Raw genomic sequence first — 19,758 nt, 5'->3', positions numbered from 1 at the left:
AAGTTTACATGCAAGACTCTCTTATGACACCTAACCCCGCAACCGTAAGTCACTTTTCAATCAAACTTGGATGGTAGACGGACTTTGGGGACCTGCATGTTATGCTGCAGTTGGAGGTCACATGGTATGATCAAATGTCCTTTTCAGGTCAACATTATAGTTTACATGCAAGACTCTCTTATGACACCTTACTCTGCAAACGTGAGCCACTTTTCAACTTAACTTGGATGGTAGATGAACCTTGGGGACTTGCATGCTATTGTGTTGGGAGGTCACATTGTATGGTCAAAGTTCATTTTGAGGGCAACATTAAAGTTTACGTGCAAGACTCTTATGACAAGTGTTATTCCATCCTAGTCATTTCAAAATGAAGTTTTGATACAATTCGGTTGCTTGCCCTCGCAAATCATGATATTTCTGGTTATTTTCATTAGTGGGCGAGACACAAAATCGCTTTTGCCTTGTTTTTCTTTTTATTCTAATGCTTCGCTTGCTTTGTTGTTCCTAGCAGGGGCATAACTACGGGGGAAATGGGGGGGCCCATGCCCCCCATTTTTTTCGGAACACTCTCGTTTTCAAATATATTTCAGAGACCTGACGTTTATGTTTCCTAGCACTTCGAGTTTTTATTGTTTTATGTAGTGACATATGCTTCTTTTTCATTACTTCTTAAAGCAATTGCCCCATTTTAAGGTCTTGATATAAAACACTTGCTGTCCGTGTTTACGTTAGCATAAATGGATTTCCATATGGTTGAGATTGATCGAATCAATCGCGGCTCTTCGTAAGACAGGGCCTAGATTTCCATTTTGGTATTTTCTCTACGTATATCCAAAATACATTGTATTTGGAGCATGATTCTTTTATATTTTTTGCAGATACTGAGGAGCCGGTAATACAAAATTGTCCATCCTCCCAGAGCGTTCCCATGGAAACTGGTCAGAATTACGCCAAGGTATCGTGGATTGCACCAAATGTAACGGACAATTCTGATAACGTGACACTGACATTCAATGAAGAACGCAACTTGACTAATCCTGACAATTTTCCCGAAGGAATTACCTCTCTTTCATATACAGCTGAAGATATAGCCGGAAATAAAGCAACTTGCATGTTCACCATATCTGTGATTGGTAGGCGAATCTTATACGTACTAAAGTCAGTTTTAATTTTCATTGCACTGTTCGGTGGTTATTATTCCGTAGTAATAGTAGTAGAAGTAGTAGTAGTAGTAGTAACAATAATAATAATAGCGGTGGTGATGATAAATAGGTTTAATTAATGAAGTTTAATTTCTCAGATTCAATTGATATTTCATATGGACCATATTGATTTTTCTCCGTCCGTCACAAACCTTATGACACATAACTGCGCATCCGTAAGTCACTTTTCAACCAATCTTGGATGGTAGATGGACTTGGTGGACCTACATGTTATGCTGCCTCCGGAGGTCACATGCTAAGGGCAATGGTCATTTTTAGGTCAACGTTAAAGTTTACATGCAAGACTCTCTTATGACACCTAACCCCGCAACCGTAAGCCACTTTTCAACCAAACTTGGATGGTAAATGGACTTGGGGGACCTACATGTTATGCTGCCTCCGGAGGTCACATGCTAAGGTCAATGGTCATTTTTAGGTCATGGTTAAAGTTTACATGCAAGACTCTCTTATGACACCTAACCCCGCAACCGTAAGTCACTTTTCAATCAAACTTGGATGGTAGACGGACTTTGGGGACCTGCATGTTATGCTGCAGTTGGAGGTCACATGGTATGATCAAATGTCCTTTTCAGGTCAACATTATAGTTTACATGCAAGACTCTCTTATGACACCTTACTCTGCAAACGTAAGCCACTTTTCAACTTAACTTGGATGGTAGATGAACCTTGGGGACTTGCATGCTATTGTGTTGGGAGGTCACATTGTATGGTCAAATGTCCTTTTCAGGTCAACATTATAGTTTACATGCAAGACTCTCTTATGACACCTTACTCTGCAAACGTAAGCCACTTTTCAACTTAACTTGGATGGTAGATGAACCTTGGGGACTTGCATGCTATTGTGTTGGGAGGTCACATTGTATGGTCAAAGTTCATTTTGAGGGCAACATTAAAGTTTACGTGCAAGACTCTTATGACAAGTGTTATTCCATCCTAGTCATTTCAAAATGAAGTTTTGATACAATTCGGTTGCTTGCCCTCGCAAATCATGATATTTCTGGTTATTTTCGTTAGTGGGCGAGACACAAAATCGCTTTTGCCTTGTTTTTCTTTTTATTCTAATGCTTCGCTTGCTTTGTTGTTCCTAGCAGGGGCATAACTACGGGGGAAATGGGGGGGCCCATGCCCCCCATTTTTTTCGGAACACTCTCGTTTTCAAATATATTTCAGAGACCTGACGTTTATGTTTCCTAGCACTTCGAGTTTTTATTGTTTTATGTAGTGACATATGCTTCTTTTTCATTACTTCTTAAAGCAATTGCCCCATTTTAAGGTCTTGATATAAAACACTTGCTGTCCGTGTTTACGTTAGCATAAATGGATTTCCATATGGTTGAGATTGATCGAATCAATCGCGGCTCTTCGTAAGACAGGGCCTAGATTTCCATTTTGGTATTTTCTCTACGTATATCCAAAATACATTGTATTTGGAGCATGATTCTTTTATATTTTTTGCAGATACTGAGGAGCCGGTAATACAAAATTGTCCATCCTCCCAGAGCGTTCCCATGGAAACTGGTCAGAATTACGCCAAGGTATCGTGGATTGCACCAAATGTAACGGACAATTCTGATAACGTGACACTGACATTCAATGAAGAACGCAACTTGACTAATCCTGACAATTTTCCCGAAGGAATTACCTCTCTTTCATATACAGCTGAAGATATAGCCGGAAATAAAGCAACTTGCATGTTCACCATATCTGTGATTGGTAGGCGAATCTTATACGTACTAAAGTCAGTTTTAATTTTCATTGCACTGTTCGGTGGTTATTATTCCGTAGTAATAGTAGTAGAAGTAGTAGTAGTAGTAGTAACAATAATAATAATAGCGGTGGTGATGATAAATAGGTTTAATTAATGAAGTTTAATTTCTCAGATTCAATTGATATTTCATATGGACCATATTGATTTTTCTCCGTCCGTCACAAACCTTATGACACATAACTGCGCATCCGTAAGTCACTTTTTAACCAATCTTGGATGGTAGATGGACTTGGGGGACCTACATGTTATGCTGCCTCCGGAGGTCACATGCTAAGGGCAATGGTCATTTTTAGGTCAACGTTAAAATTTACATGCAAGACTCTCTTATGACACCTAACCCCGCAACCGTAAGCCACTTTTCAACCAAACTTGGATGGTAAATGGACTTGGGGGACCTACATGTTATGCTGCCTCCGGAGGTCACATGCTAAGGTCAATGGTCATTTTTAGGTCAACATTATAGTTTACATGCAAGACTCTCTTATGACACCTTACTCTGCAAACGTGAGCCACTTTTCAACTTAACTTGGATGGTAGATGAACCTTGGGGACTTGCATGCTATTGTGTTGGGAGGTCACATTGTATGGTCAAAGTTCATTTTGAGGGCAACATTAAAGTTTACGTGCAAGACTCTTATGACAAGTGTTATTCCATCCTAGTCATTTCAAAATGAAGTTTTGATACAATTCGGTTGCTTGCCCTCGCAAATCATGATATTTCTGGTTATTTTCATTAGTGGGCGAGACACAAAATCGCTTTTGCCTTGTTTTTCTTTTTATTCTAATGCTTCGCTTGCTTTGTTGTTCCTAGCAGGGGCATAACTACGGGGGAAATGGGGGGGCCCATGCCCCCCATTTTTTTCGGAACACTCTCGTTTTCAAATATATTTCAGAGACCTGACGTTTATGTTTCCTAGCACTTCGAGTTTTTATTGTTTTATGTAGTGACATATGCTTCTTTTTCATTACTTCTTAAAGCAATTGCCCCATTTTAAGGTCTTGATATAAAACACTTGCTGTCCGTGTTTACGTTAGCATAAATGGATTTCCATATGGTTGAGATTGATCGAATCAATCGCGGCTCTTCGTAAGACAGGGCCTAGATTTCCATTTTGGTATTTTCTCTACGTATATCCAAAATACATTGTATTTGGAGCATGATTCTTTTATATTTTTTGCAGATACTGAGGAGCCGGTAATACAAAATTGTCCATCCTCCCAGAGCGTTCCCATGGAAACTGGTCAGAATTACGCCAAGGTATCGTGGATTGCACCAAATGTAACGGACAATTCTGATAACGTGACACTGACATTCAATGAAGAACGCAACTTGACTAATCCTGACAATTTTCCCGAAGGAATTACCTCTCTTTCATATACAGCTGAAGATATAGCCGGAAATAAAGCAACTTGCATGTTCACCATATCTGTGATTGGTAGGCGAATCTTATACGTACTAAAGTCAGTTTTAATTTTCATTGCACTGTTCGGTGGTTATTATTCCGTAGTAATAGTAGTAGAAGTAGTAGTAGTAGTAGTAACAATAATAATAATAGCGGTGGTGATGATAAATAGGTTTAATTAATGAAGTTTAATTTCTCAGATTCAATTGATATTTCATATGGACCATATTGATTTTTCTCCGTCCGTCACAAACCTTATGACACATAACTGCGCATCCGTAAGTCACTTTTCAACCAATCTTGGATGGTAGATGGACTTGGTGGACCTACATGTTATGCTGCCTCCGGAGGTCACATGCTAAGGGCAATGGTCATTTTTAGGTCAACGTTAAAGTTTACATGCAAGACTCTCTTATGACACCTAACCCCGCAACCGTAAGCCACTTTTCAACCAAACTTGGATGGTAAATGGACTTGGGGGACCTACATGTTATGCTGCCTCCGGAGGTCACATGCTAAGGTCAATGGTCATTTTTAGGTCATGGTTAAAGTTTACATGCAAGACTCTCTTATGACACCTAACCCCGCAACCGTAAGTCACTTTTCAATCAAACTTGGATGGTAGACGGACTTTGGGGACCTGCATGTTATGCTGCAGTTGGAGGTCACATGGTATGATCAAATGTCCTTTTCAGGTCAACATTATAGTTTACATGCAAGACTCTCTTATGACACCTTACTCTGCAAACGTAAGCCACTTTTCAACTTAACTTGGATGGTAGATGAACCTTGGGGACTTGCATGCTATTGTGTTGGGAGGTCACATTGTATGGTCAAATGTCCTTTTCAGGTCAACATTATAGTTTACATGCAAGACTCTCTTATGACACCTTACTCTGCAAACGTAAGCCACTTTTCAACTTAACTTGGATGGTAGATGAACCTTGGGGACTTGCATGCTATTGTGTTGGGAGGTCACATTGTATGGTCAAAGTTCATTTTGAGGGCAACATTAAAGTTTACGTGCAAGACTCTTATGACAAGTGTTATTCCATCCTAGTCATTTCAAAATGAAGTTTTGATACAATTCGGTTGCTTGCCCTCGCAAATCATGATATTTCTGGTTATTTTCATTAGTGGGCGAGACACAAAATCGCTTTTGCCTTGTTTTTCTTTTTATTCTAATGCTTCGCTTGCTTTGTTGTTCCTAGCAGGGGCATAACTACGGGGGAAATGGGGGGGCCCATGCCCCCCATTTTTTTCGGAACACTCTCGTTTTCAAATATATTTCAGAGACCTGACGTTTATGTTTCCTAGCACTTCGAGTTTTTATTGTTTTATGTAGTGACATATGCTTCTTTTTCATTACTTCTTAAAGCAATTGCCCCATTTTAAGGTCTTGATATAAAACACTTGCTGTCCGTGTTTACGTTAGCATAAATGGATTTCCATATGGTTGAGATTGATCGAATCAATCGCGGCTCTTCGTAAGACAGGGCCTAGATTTCCATTTTGGTATTTTCTCTACGTATATCCAAAATACATTGTATTTGGAGCATGATTCTTTTATATTTTTTGCAGATACTGAGGAGCCGGTAATACAAAATTGTCCATCCTCCCAGAGCGTTCCCATGGAAACTGGTCAGAATTACGCCAAGGTATCGTGGATTGCACCAAATGTAACGGACAATTCTGATAACGTGACACTGACATTCAATGAAGAACGCAACTTGACTAATCCTGACAATTTTCCCGAAGGAATTACCTCTCTTTCATATACAGCTGAAGATATAGCCGGAAATAAAGCAACTTGCATGTTCACCATATCTGTGATTGGTAGGCGAATCTTATACGTACTAAAGTCAGTTTTAATTTTCATTGCACTGTTCGGTGGTTATTATTCCGTAGTAATAGTAGTAGAAGTAGTAGTAGTAGTAGTAACAATAATAATAATAGCGGTGGTGATGATAAATAGGTTTAATTAATGAAGTTTAATTTCTCAGATTCAATTGATATTTCATATGGACCATATTGATTTTTCTCCGTCCGTCACAAACCTTATGACACATAACTGCGCATCCGTAAGTCACTTTTCAACCAATCTTGGATGGTAGATGGACTTGGGGGACCTACATGTTATGCTGCCTCCGGAGGTCACATGCTAAGGGCAATGGTCATTTTTAGGTCAACGTTAAAATTTACATGCAAGACTCTCTTATGACACCTAACCCCGCAACCGTAAGCCACTTTTCAACCAAACTTGGATGGTAAATTGACTTGGGGGACCTACATGTTATGCTGCCTCCGGAGGTCACATGCTAAGGTCAATGGTCATTTTTAGGTCAACATTATAGTTTACATGCAAGACTCTCTTATGACACCTTACTCTGCAAACGTGAGCCACTTTTCAACTTAACTTGGATGGTAGATGAACCTTGGGGACTTGCATGCTATTGTGTTGGGAGGTCACATTGTATGGTCAAAGTTCATTTTGAGGGCAACATTAAAGTTTACCTGCAAGACTCTTATGACAAGTGTTATTCCATCCTAGTCATTTCACAATGAAGTTTTGATACAATTCGGTTGCTTGCCCTCGCAAGTCATGATATTTCTGGTTATTTTTATTAGTGGGCGAGACACAAAATCGATTTTGCCTTGTTTTTCTTTTTTATTCTAATGCTTCGCTTGCTTTTTTGTTCCTAGCAGGGGCATAACTACGGGGGAAATGGGGGGGCCCATGCCCCCCATTTTTTTGGAACACTCTCGTTTTCAAATATATTTGAGAGTCCTGACGTTCATGTTTCCTAGCACTTCGAGTTTTAATTGTTTTATGTAGTGACATATGCTTCTTTTTCATTACTTCTTAAAGCGATTGCCCCATTTTAAGGTCTTGATATAAAACACTTGCTGTCCGTGTTTACGTTAGCATTAGAGGATTGGTGAGATATGTCTGCTCTTCATGAATTCCTAAAATCAGTCCTTGTCCCTTTTTCTAGTCTGAATACCAAAAAACTCAAGCTCGCGCTTCGCGCTCGCATCATTTCGTTAGAGAAATACGTTTGGACTTAGTGAATTCCTTTAAACAAGCCTTAGAATGCCCCTCCTTAGGTCTGAATTTCCTAAATTTTCAGTTCGCGCTTCGTTCACGCAATATTTGATTAGTGAGATGCCTATGATAATCATTACAATAACTACAAAAAGTGCTTCATGTGTTTAGATGTAATTCTAACAAAATCAGCAAGCGCTTGGCACTCGCATTAGATGACAATGGTGAGATATGTATACTCTTAATGGATTCCTTCGGATGCTCTGCTTTCCATGTCCACCAATTTTCGACAAAAGCCTCTCAGCTTTCCATTGTGATTTGCTTTGCATTTGCAAAAGAATTGGCGCGTAGTAGAGAGCAGCCGCGTCGTGATTGCGAAAACACTCTATTGATATTAGTCGCCAGGAAAGGTTCTCTGTGAATAGCCAAAATTGAATTTTTGGTGTTCAAAAAATAAAAAAGTAGGAAGTTAATATATCTGAAATTCCAAATTCAAGAGTTGATAAAAGACAAGATACACAAGTATCTCTGACACCTTCTTTCTGGACTGCTTGGAATTGTCACTGAGATTAAAGATTGTGCACAAATTGTTGCTTGAGGTAATCCCGTACTTAAAACTCGTTCTCTTTTAAATCTTTGAATTTGTCTCTCAATTTCCTCTACATTCAATGAAGTACTTGCGGAGAAACAGTTATGACAAGTTAGTCTACTTTATACACCACTTAACCAGTAAAGTCTAGGTTGTACTTTTTCAAACTCATAACTCATTTTTGTACGAACCCCTTACTGGTTTTGGATAGCAAATCAAAAGCAATTAAAACAAAACATTATGTCAAAAGCTCGAAGAGTTCTTCCTCCCATATACGCACGACAAAAAGACAAGTCCAATAACAAATTATTGTGGAAACATAGCTGGGCCCTGTCTTATAAAGAGTTGAGGTTGATCCGATCAATCACAACTATGGAAAGCCAGCCACGTCAACATCTAAAATGTATGTTTGTTTCTAAATGTTTTCTTGATATCATGTATACTAACACATTATTGTCTTGACAATTTGATTTGCTTATTTTTGTTCATAAAAGAACTTTGTGCAAACTTTTGGTAAAAAAATTATGACAATAATGGATTTAAATACAATTGCGATTGATCGAATCAATCGCAACTCTTTGTAAGACAGGGCCCAGATTTCCATTTGGTATTTTCTCTACGTATATTCAAAATACATTGTATTTGGAGCATGATTCTTTTTTTTTTGCAGATACTGAGGAGCCGGTAATACAAAATTGCCCATCTTCCCACAGCGTTCCTATGGAAGCTGGTCAGAATTACGCTAAGGTATCGTGGATTGCACCAAATGTAACGGACAATTCTGATAACGTGACACTGACATTCAATGAAAAAGGCGACTGGAATAATCCTGACAATTTTCCCGAAGGAATTACCTCTCTTTCATATACAGCTGAAGATATAGCTGGAAATAAAGCAACTTGCATGTTCACCATATCGGTGATTGGTAGGCGAATCTTATACTACTAAAGTCATTTTTAAATTTCATTACACTGTTCGGTGCTTATTATTCCGTAGTAGCAGTAGTAGTAGTAGTAGTAGTAGTAGTAGCAGTATTAGCAGTAGTAGTAGTAGCAATTATAATGATAGCGATGGTGATAAGAGTAATACATTGCAGTTTAAATAATGATAATTATATAATTAATATTAATGATAACTACAATTTAATTCTTCATGAGGACGAGTCAGGTGATCTGTCTCTGATATCATGATCACGAATACAATTACCATGTTTATTGAGATCAATTTGATCATTATGATGAAAACTGAACTATTCTTACGACAAAAGAACATGAAATGAGAAGATTGGTGAAATAGGTGTAGGCGATACACATGGTACATGTTATATTACAATGGATTTTAATATCTATATTGTGCAATATTTTATTTGATATACCTCATTTGATATACCTTAATGGTCACAAAGGACCATTTGTGAAATGTTGAAAAGAAACAAAAAAGAAGAAAAAATCTCACGTTCAACCTTGGGCTCGAACCGAGGACCCTTGAGACGCAAATCTCATGCCTTACAAATTGAGCTACATTATTTCCCATAGACTTTACACGTAAGGAAAATACGAGAATTTCAAATCCAATTTTGTAAGTGGAATACAGGCATGATCCCGGCATCTGTTTGGAAATGGAGATAACACTACCGATAGCTTAGAATCTCAGCTAGAGCATACTTAAAGCTTGAGAGAAAGCTGACAAGAAATAATGGCGATATTGCTCGCGAAATACAGGAATGTACAATCCAGTTTTTAGAAAAAGTCATTTTCCCATAGAGATTGCATGCAAAATGAGCGAAAATGACATGACTCTATGAATTGCCGTTTTTAATGATGATCCGTTCCTTAAAATGAAATTATAACACATTATATAGAGTAGTTCCTCAGCTACAACATATTGAAAACTGAGCGAAAATGACCAATATTTACGGAGTTAGAGACACATTTTCGTAACTATGATGACGTCATAAGTAGCAAAATGGAAATTTTGAGTTCCCACGCCATTTTGATGACGTCATGATAAAATTTAGGGTCAAATGTGATATGAAATCATATCTCCCATCCATACTCTATTCGAATATGAAAAAATGGTGGTCAACGGACTTTCTGAGGAGCTTTAATCAATTATGTATAAGCATGTTTTTGCACATATATGGCCTATGGCGAAAGCGCGCGTGCACGCGTGCTGTAAGCTTTGATGGAGGCTAATTCCGTTATTACTTGTCATATAAGGTTGATCAAGGTATCAAATTGCCAAGAATTATATTATCAATGCATTAATATAACAAAGACGGCGATTTATGTTCGTAATGCCGTTACGCGCGAAAACGCACGCGTAATTCTGCGCGCACGCAATTTTTTGAAATGCTTAGAATTACCTGAAACGTACTCGGTCAAAAAGTGATTTTGAGCATTTTCAAATTTTGACGCGCAAGTACGCGCACGTTGTGACCTTTACGTGACCTTTGATGACATGAACAGTTGACCCTTGACCTAAAGTTGATGCGATGTAAATATTGTTGATTTCTGATAATTGATAATGGAGATATGATTGATAATGAGAATTTACAAAATGGCGCCTAGATGACGTTACAATGACTTTTTTTTTAAAATATGTTTCGTGCACATTGCATAATAAGTCCACATAACTGATAAAATTTTGAAAAAAAATTGATGGAGGAGTTTAGTTTATTTTGGTGGAACAAGAAAAGGGTGGGAAAATTAAAATAAAGAATAAATAAAAAAGAAAATACGTACGAAATTAATAGTTGATCTGTCGATTGACAGATCACCTAATAAAATGATAATGATAATTGTAAAAAAAAAAAAAAATCCCGATTCTTTTATGTTGAAGACAACTGTCTTATTTATCCTCCCCTGGCAGATGATTTGAGAGTGATATGAGCTGATGCATGTAACCTCTAATATTAGGGATTTATGTTGGCTTTCCAATGTTAGACCACAACTTTAGACCATGTAGGGTGCATATGTTTCAATGTCAGAAGACACTATGCCATATGTAATTACATTATTTCATTTTGTTCTTGACCAGATAACGAAGAGCCTGTAATAAACAATTGCCCACTTACACAGTCTGTTAGCACGGATCCAGGCCAGGATTTCGCTACGGTTTCATGGGACGAACCTACCGTGATGGATAACTTGGATCAAAACATTAACCTCACATTCACTGGGAATGAGACAAATGGCGGCAACTTTCCACTGGGAATAACATCCCTTTCTTATAAATCGATTGATGCACATGAAAACGTAGCAACATGCATGTTTTCGATTGTTGTCAGTGGTACGTTGTTCCTTTTTTTTTTTAAGTTTACAAAATCTCGGAAAGGTTCGTGAAGATGATTCTATTTTTGTTCATTTTGATAAGAAAGCTCGTTTATGCATGGAATTATCCGTTGAAAATGGTAATACCAATGAAGTTTCCATTATCATGGTTAGTATACAATATAATTAAAACTGCACAGTGTATTTATGTCACGACCAAGCATGGACCTGGGATTATTTTCCATAGGCAGCACCCCCACGAAATCAGGTTCCCCTGTATTTTTTTAAATGTACATAATTATCACATCCGACAATCGCAAGTCATTTACATAGTCTTTCACATATTCCAATAACATCCCTCCTATAACGCGACTCAATAAAGCTCCGGCATTCCGATACAGACGTGGTCGCGCGCGATACGTGATAACCATAGTTTACACACTACTCGATAGCAGGGAGTGACATATGAGGTATGGGTGTGGTTGGACTTGAAACTTCCAGGTATTATGTCGAATCAAGTGTGCGCGCGCCTGACCGCCCGTGTTTTGTATAAACAATTACAAGTCAGACAATAGAAATCAAATTTCACAGTCTTTTTCGCCCTGCCCCATGGCGCTGGGAAGCGGGAGTGCTGGGGGTGAAGCACCCCCAAAATTTGGGGGTGCTGCATGTGTTATTTTCCATGTTTTCCAGGCAGCACCTCCTAGAAAGCTAGTGGTAGGTATGATAAATGACAGAAATGTACTAAAAATGAACGACTATTTGTAGCCCCCCCCCCCCTTCAGAATTTTTACGACACAATACTTAAAAGTGTGTTTAAATTCACCCTTTTTCAGATCGGAATATCAAATATTTTCTCCCCGCGCTTCGCGCTCGCATTATTGATTTTTATAATAAAAAAATATATTTAGAATGCCCAGATACTAGTTCTAACTATAAACACTCGCACGCATGTTTATTTAGATACGCAGCTTGTTTTGGGGTACTCCGGGCTGAAAATATATATTAAATACATTTTATCAAAATAAATTAATTTTATGAAAATCTGATAACAAATAGTTAAGTTAAATTCTAAAGTTTAGCAATATTTTATGAAAATGGTGATATGCAATGTCGTCATGAATATTTAATAGGTGGGTTGACATGGGCGGAAATCTGTCCCTAAAGGTAGGGGGACCAGGGCCTCTAAAATTTGACAAGCAAAAAAAAAGGTTATCACCCAAAATGTAAGGTAATTTTAACCCTAACAAAATTTGACAAACCCCCCCCCCCCCCCCCCGCACAAAAAAGGGTTTTCACCCGAAATGTAAGGTCATGTAGTCCAAGATACATGTATTATTTCGATTGTGAAGTGATGTATTATTCTCCATCTTGAAAGACCAAAAATAGTAGGGGGACATTTGATATTGTGTCCCCCTACTGTTTTTGGTAGGGGGACACGTCCCCCTGTCCCCTCTGGGATTTCCGTCCATGTGGGTTGAAGATGTCACATCCCCACTATCCTGCATTTTTTTCTTGTGTTATTACATGGAATTAAAATTGTATAATTTTTTTTCATACCAGTGTGAATGATATATCTCCCTTATTATGAAATAAGATGCTGCAAAGAATATCTAATGGACTAAATCAGTTGTCAATTCAACTGTTTTTGGTTCTTGAAGTGAAAATATTGAATGAACCTAAATTCTATATAATGAAATACAAAAGAACAAACATCATCAGTTTGCTCATTGAATATTAATGAAGACATGCTTAAAACTGTTTTACCGGAATAATGCTAATCTTTAAAATGCAATAACTTTGATATTCCTTGTCGGATTTTGATCAAATCTTTATTCTTATGTTCGTCTGATTTTTCTTTATCTGTTCAAACCGTATTTCATTCAGTGCGGAGTTTCAGATCAGAATATCAAAAAATTTCTGCTCGCGCTTTGCGCTCACATTATTAATGTCAGAATATGTCCAATTCCCCGTCATTTTCTTGATTTACAAAACATGAATAGAATGTCCTGTTTATAGGTCTGAAATCTCAATTTTGTTTCCGCTCGCGCTTTGCGCTCGCATCAATTGTATAGTTATATACCTATCCTGTTCTTGATTAGAAAAGTGCTAAGATGTCCTGTTTTTAGGTCTGAAATCTCATTTTTATCTCCGCTCGCGCTTCGCGCTCGCATCAATTGTATATTTATATACCTATCCTCTTCATGATTAGAAAAGTGCTTACAATGTCTCGTTTTTTGGTCTGAAATCTCAATTTTGTTTCCGCTGGCATCAATTGTATATTTATATACATTTCCTGTTCATGATTACAAAAGGTGATTAGAATGTCCAGTATTTATGTCGGGATGTCAAATTGTTCAGCTCGCACTTCGCGCTCGCATTATTTGATTGTTGATATATGTATCGTCTTAATGGGTAACTGCAAACAGTCCTTATAACACGTCCCTTTCGATCAGGCCAGAGCGTATATAAAAATATCTGCTCGCGCTGATCATGTTCGCAGTTATTATTTGTTACATACGCACGTTGTTCAGAACCACAAAAATTGCTCAAAATGTTCAATTTTCAGGGCAAAATAGATGAAATCCCCCCCCCAAAAAAAAAAAATAGCACGCGCTTCGCGCTCGAGTTATCCAATTATATATCGATGTTCTTTTATAAGAAGAAAGCTAAGAAGTGACTGTCATATATGTGTGTGTGAGTGTGTGTGTGTGTAATTATGTAAAACTCAATTGTGACCCCCCCCCCCCGCCTTTGAAGAGAGATTTCAGCACTGACCCCCACTGAAAAATCGTTCCCAGGTCCCTGCCACCAAGGTTAAACTCTTAACAAGTGGAACGCCTCTGGCAGTCTCGCCTGCATTACGCAATTTAATATAGCAGCAGTGCTAACTTTGAAAACTACTATAAAATAATCATTCACAAAAACATCATTCATATAATGACATAATACCACGTTCATTGACCATAAATGACATTTGAACGGAGACTTAAGACTGTCAATTACACCCATGTCCACATTTCATTCACTCTCTCCATAAACTTTCAAAGTTATGATGGCACTTCAACAATTACCCCAACATGGCCTAAGTTAATTTATTGACCTTAACTGACCTTTGACTTGGTTTTGTGACCTGAAACTAAAAGGGGATGTTCAGTGATGCTTGATTACTCTTATATCCCAAGTTTTATGAACTAGATCCATAAACTTTCAGAGTTAGGATGGTAATTCAACAAATACCCCCAACACGGCCAAAGTTCATTGACTTTTAATGACCTTTGACCATGGTCAAGTGACCTGAAACTCGTACAGGATGTTCAGTGATACTTGATTTGATTACTCTTATGTCCAAGTTTTATGAACTAGATTCATAAACTTTCAGAGTTAGGATGGTAATTTAACAAATACCCCCAACACGGCCAAAGTTCATTGAACTTAAATGACCATTGACCATGGTCATGTGACCTGAAACTCGTACAGGATGTCCAGTGATACTTGATTACTCTTATGTCCAAGTTTCATGAACTAGATCCATAAACTTTCAGAGTTAGGATGGTAATTTAACCAATACCCCCAACACGGTCAAAGTTCATTAACCCTAAATGACCTTTGACCTTGGTCATGTGACCTGAAACTAAGACAGGATGTTCACTAATACTTGATTAACCTTTGTCCAAGTTTCATGGACTAGATCCATAAATTTTTTAAGTTATGATAGTAATTCAACAAATACCCCCAACTTGACCAAAGTTCATTGACCCTAAATGACCTTTGACCTTGGTCACGTGACCTTAAACTCGAGCAGGATGTTTACTAATACTTGATTAACCTTATGTCCAAGTTTCATGAACTAGGTCCATATACTTTTTAAGTTATGATGTCATTTCTGCTATGCAGGCGAGACAAAAACTAATGAACCGTAACATTTTTTATGGATCCTTAAATGGGACTCGAATGAACTAAAGACAGTATACTACTAAACTTGATACTAACTTGATATTACTAAAAACTTTGTTTTTACTTAGAACCGCTTTACAACAACTTTTATTTTAATTGTTTTCAATGTACATGTAAATTCAATGTAATTTCAAATTGAAACACCGTTCAATTTTCTCAGTCTTCAGCAAAATTGATGGAAATTGGTTTATATCAAACACACATCTTCCAAAAGAGATTTCCTGAACCAATATTACATGAGCATTATACCAATTGAAATGTATCATAATGTATGTAATAGTGATTGCAATGATCGATTTTTTTTTATTTTTTTTTTATAATTTTGATTATTTGTTATTATTTAGAGTACTTTTATTCTGTTTTGTGAAAAAGTGTCAATTTCAGCTATAAAGCTGCAAACTAATGTTTTCAATAAAACTAAAATCTTTAATGTAAATTCCAAACGTGGCAATGATCTCAAAATGAGTTCGAATAGAATCCAATAAAACTACTAACCCCGTGTTTCTATGTATAAGGGGAAAATAGGGCCTATGTAGCAAATGGCCGTGGCTTAGAATCTGTCAGTAATAGGGAGTTTTCGCAAATGCTACGAATTCTACAACATAGTAAATCTATTAACCGTCAAATCACAATGAACAGCTGAGAGGTCTATGTCGAAAATTGGTGAACCGGGACAGCAGATCGTCGTAAACTTCTGAGCTGACAAAAAAATGGCAAATATGTATTGTATCCAAAGTCACGGACGACATTGCTGTTTCGATTAACCGATTTTCGACAAGGGCTACTTTGTCATGCAGGTCTTTTAATAATAGATTCTCTACGTTCCAGAAAGTGTCTCCGTAGTGTTTTCAAAACTCCCTAACGATTCAAGACAGACCACATATTTCAATTCAACTCGTCCTTGTAATCTATCGGGTTGCTGCATTCATGTTTTCTGATTATATGCTGATGGAGTCCTGTCTAGTAACATAATCGGTTCGACTTTTGCTCTGGCGACAATCGCTCTAAATTCTACACACGAATTGAATAACTAAATTCAACCCTGGGTTTAACACTATACCCTACCTTAAACCTAACATAAAACCAAATTGCAACCATAACCCCAACCTACATCTTAGACGAAATTAAGCCCGGAGCAATTGTCGCAGGAGAAAATGTCTTGTCGACTCATAATCAATTAGGATGATTCACTCGGTTTATGATCATCATGATTTCATCGTCTTTTTAGATAATGAGGAACCGGTTATAGACGACTGCCCATCCTCTGTGACTGTTCAAACAAACAACGGACAGAGTTACTCTACGGTGTCGTGGACTTCACCAAAAGCAATTGATAATGCAAACGATGTTACACTGACATTCAATGAGGTAGACCGCTGGAGCAATCCTGGTAACTTTACCGAGGGGAGAACTCATCTTTCCTATACAGCTGAGGATGCCGCAGGAAATAAAGCTACCTGCATGTTCACCATAGCCGTTATAGGTAGATCATTTGAATACTGTTATTATCATGATTAACACGATTACATACTACGTCTTCCTTTGAATGTATGCACATTACTGTGTTACACAAACTCATGCATATTACCCTTTGAGGATTGTTTGTGTGAAGGTGACTCTATTGTGACTCTTGAATGAATCTTATGTTCAATTTTACTTTAGAAATATGTCGTCTCTACTTCTTTGTCTTTTTTTTTGGACAGAAAAAGAGGAGCCAGTTATACATAACTGCCCACCTGCCATTTCTGTACCCATGGAAACGGGTCAGAATTATGCTACGGTGTCGTGGAACGAACCAACTGCAACGGACAATTCTAATAATGTGATACTAACATTCAGTGAAGCAGGCGCCTGGAATAATCCTGACAACTTTTCTGTAGGAATCACCTCTCTTTCCTACGTGGCTGAAGATTTCTCAAGCAACAAAGCGACCTGCATGTTCACCATATCAGTTAATGGTAGGAAAAACTTGTCCACATAATAAATAATAATGAGATAGATGAATTCAGCAATTTTTCTGTTCTCCAGTCAAACCAGAAGAGCCGAACGAAAATACCGTGTGACCACTTCCGCTGTCATCCCCAATCCAAGAACAGAGACTTTTCGCAATCACTACGCGGCCACTCTCTAAACGCACCAATTTCTGTGAACATGCAAGTAAAATCACAATGGAGAGCTGAGAGACTTTTGTCTCATGACTCTGGACAACGGCATATTTGCAATAGTCCGGTCCAAATCTTTGAATGATTTGCTTTCCAAGTCCACCAACTGTCGACAAAAGCCTCTCAGCTTTCCATTGTGATTTGACTTGCATTTTCAAAAGTAACAATAATAATAATAATAATAGCGATGGTGATATAAACAATAATGATAATTATATAAATAATATTAATGATAATGATAATTGTAAAAAAAAAAATCCCGATTCTTTAATGTTGAAGACAACTGTCTTATTTATCATTCCGGGCAGATGATTTGAGAGTGATATGAGCTGATGCATGGAACCTCGAATATTAGGAATTTATGTCACAATTGGCTTTCCATAGTTGGACCACAACTTTAGACCATAGTTTTTCATATGTTTCAATGTCAGAAGACACCGTGCCATATGCAATTACATTTTTTTTCATTTTCGGACCAGATAACGAAGAGCCTGTAATAAACGATTGCCCACTTACACAGTCTGTTAGCACGGATCCAGGCCAGGATTTCGCTACGGTTTCATGGGACGAACCTACTGTGATGGATAACTTGGATCAAAACATTAACCTCACATTCAATGGGAATGGGACAAATGGCGGCAACTTTCCACTGGGAATAACATCCCTTTCTTATAGAGCGATTGATGCCCACGAGAACGTAGCAACATGCATGTTTTCAATTGTTGTCAGTGGTATGTTGCTTTTTCTTAAGTTTACAAATTCTCGGAAAAGTTTGTAATAATAATAATAATATTCCGCATTTATATAGCGCTTAACACATCGGAACGACGTCTCTAAGCGCTTTACAGATATATTATTATTATTATTATATTTGTGAAGATGGTTTCATTTTTGTTCGCTTATTGATAAAAAAGCTCGTCCATGCATGGAATTATTCGTTGAAAATGATAATACCAAGGAAGCTTCCACTATCATTATTATATAGTATACAATACAATTAAAATTGCACAGTGTATTCATGTCACCGCCAAGGTTATGGGCTTCAAAACTAATGAAGCGAAACATCTCAATGGATGTATTAATGGGAGCCGAATGAACTGAAGGCATCAAATAACCTTGATATTATCAAAAACAATACATATGCTTGTTTTTACTTAGAACTGCTTTACAACAACTTTTATTTTACTTAATTGTTTTCAATGTACATGTTAATTCTTGTAATTTTATATTGAAACACCGTTCAATTTTTCTCAGTCTCCAGCAAAATTGATAGTGATTGATTTATATCAAACACACATCTTCCAAAAGAGATTTCATGAACCAATATTTTTTTTTTTATTATTTGTTATTATTTTGAGTACTTTTATTCTGTTTTGTGAAAAAAGTCAAATTCAGCTATCAAGCTGCAAACGTATGTTGTGAATAAAACTAAAATATTTAAAGGTCAAGTTCAACCCAAGAAAATGTTGATTTGAATAAATAGAGAAAAATCAAACAAACGTAACGCTGAAAATTTCATCAAAATCGGATGTGAAATAAAAAAAGTTATGGCATTTTGAAGTTTCGCTTATTTTTCCCAAAACAGCGATATGCACAACTCAATGAAATGCAAATGGGTCAGTCGATGATGTCCAACACTCACTATTTCTTTTGTTTTTTATTGTTTGAATTATACAATATTTAATTTTTTACATATTTGACAATAAGGACCAACTTGACTGAACCATATAGTATTAAAAAATGCTAATTCCACTTGTTCAGGGATGAATTAATCGTTTTTTCCCTTGACAATGAGGAGAAAATTAGAATATATCATATTTCTTACAATAAAATACAAAAGAAATAGTGAGTGGATGACGACATCAGTCTCCTCATTTGCATACCGACCAGGATGTGCATGTACCTGTTTTGTGAAATTAAGTGAAATTTTAAATTGTCATTCTTATTTTACATCCGATTTTGATGAAATTTTAAGGATTATGTTTGTTGGATTTTTCTCTTTCTATTCAAATCAACTTTTTGTTGGGGTGGACTTGTCGTTTAGTGTAAATTCCAGACGTGGCAATGATCTCAAAATGAGTTCGAATAGAATCCAATAAAACTACTATCCCCGTGTTTCTATGTATAAGGCGAAAATAGTGCCTATGTAGCAAATGGCCCTGGCTTAGAATCTGTCAGTAATAGGGAGTTTTCGCAAATGCTACGAATTCTACAACATAGTAAATCTATTAACCGTCAAATCACAATGAACAGCTGAGAGGTCTATGTCGAAAATTGGTGAACCGGGACAGCCGATCGTCGTAAACTTCTGAGCTGACAAAAATGGCAAATATGTAAT

General features: G+C 37.2%; 1 protein-coding gene across 1 annotated transcript in view; it reads left to right on the top strand.

Annotated features, from left to right (window-relative positions):
• The window catches only part of LOC129278864 (uncharacterized), a 96,255-nt gene that overhangs the window by 44,920 nt on the left and 31,577 nt on the right, over positions 1-19,758 (top strand). The window contains exons 15-23 of the mRNA XM_064111200.1: positions 879-1,133; positions 2,682-2,936; positions 4,173-4,427; positions 5,976-6,230; positions 8,700-8,954; positions 11,069-11,320; positions 16,487-16,741; positions 16,962-17,216; positions 17,900-18,151. Of these exons, the coding sequence (XP_063967270.1) occupies positions 879-1,133; positions 2,682-2,936; positions 4,173-4,427; positions 5,976-6,230; positions 8,700-8,954; positions 11,069-11,320; positions 16,487-16,741; positions 16,962-17,216; positions 17,900-18,151 (2,289 nt within the window). The remainder of the gene's footprint in view (positions 1-878; positions 1,134-2,681; positions 2,937-4,172; positions 4,428-5,975; positions 6,231-8,699; positions 8,955-11,068; positions 11,321-16,486; positions 16,742-16,961; positions 17,217-17,899; positions 18,152-19,758) is intronic.

The sequence above is a fragment of the Lytechinus pictus genome, chromosome 16 (assembly GCF_037042905.1).
Source record: "Lytechinus pictus isolate F3 Inbred chromosome 16, Lp3.0, whole genome shotgun sequence".
NCBI lineage: Eukaryota > Metazoa > Echinodermata > Echinoidea > Temnopleuroida > Toxopneustidae > Lytechinus > Lytechinus pictus.
This window is presented reverse-complemented; position numbering and strand designations above follow the sequence as displayed.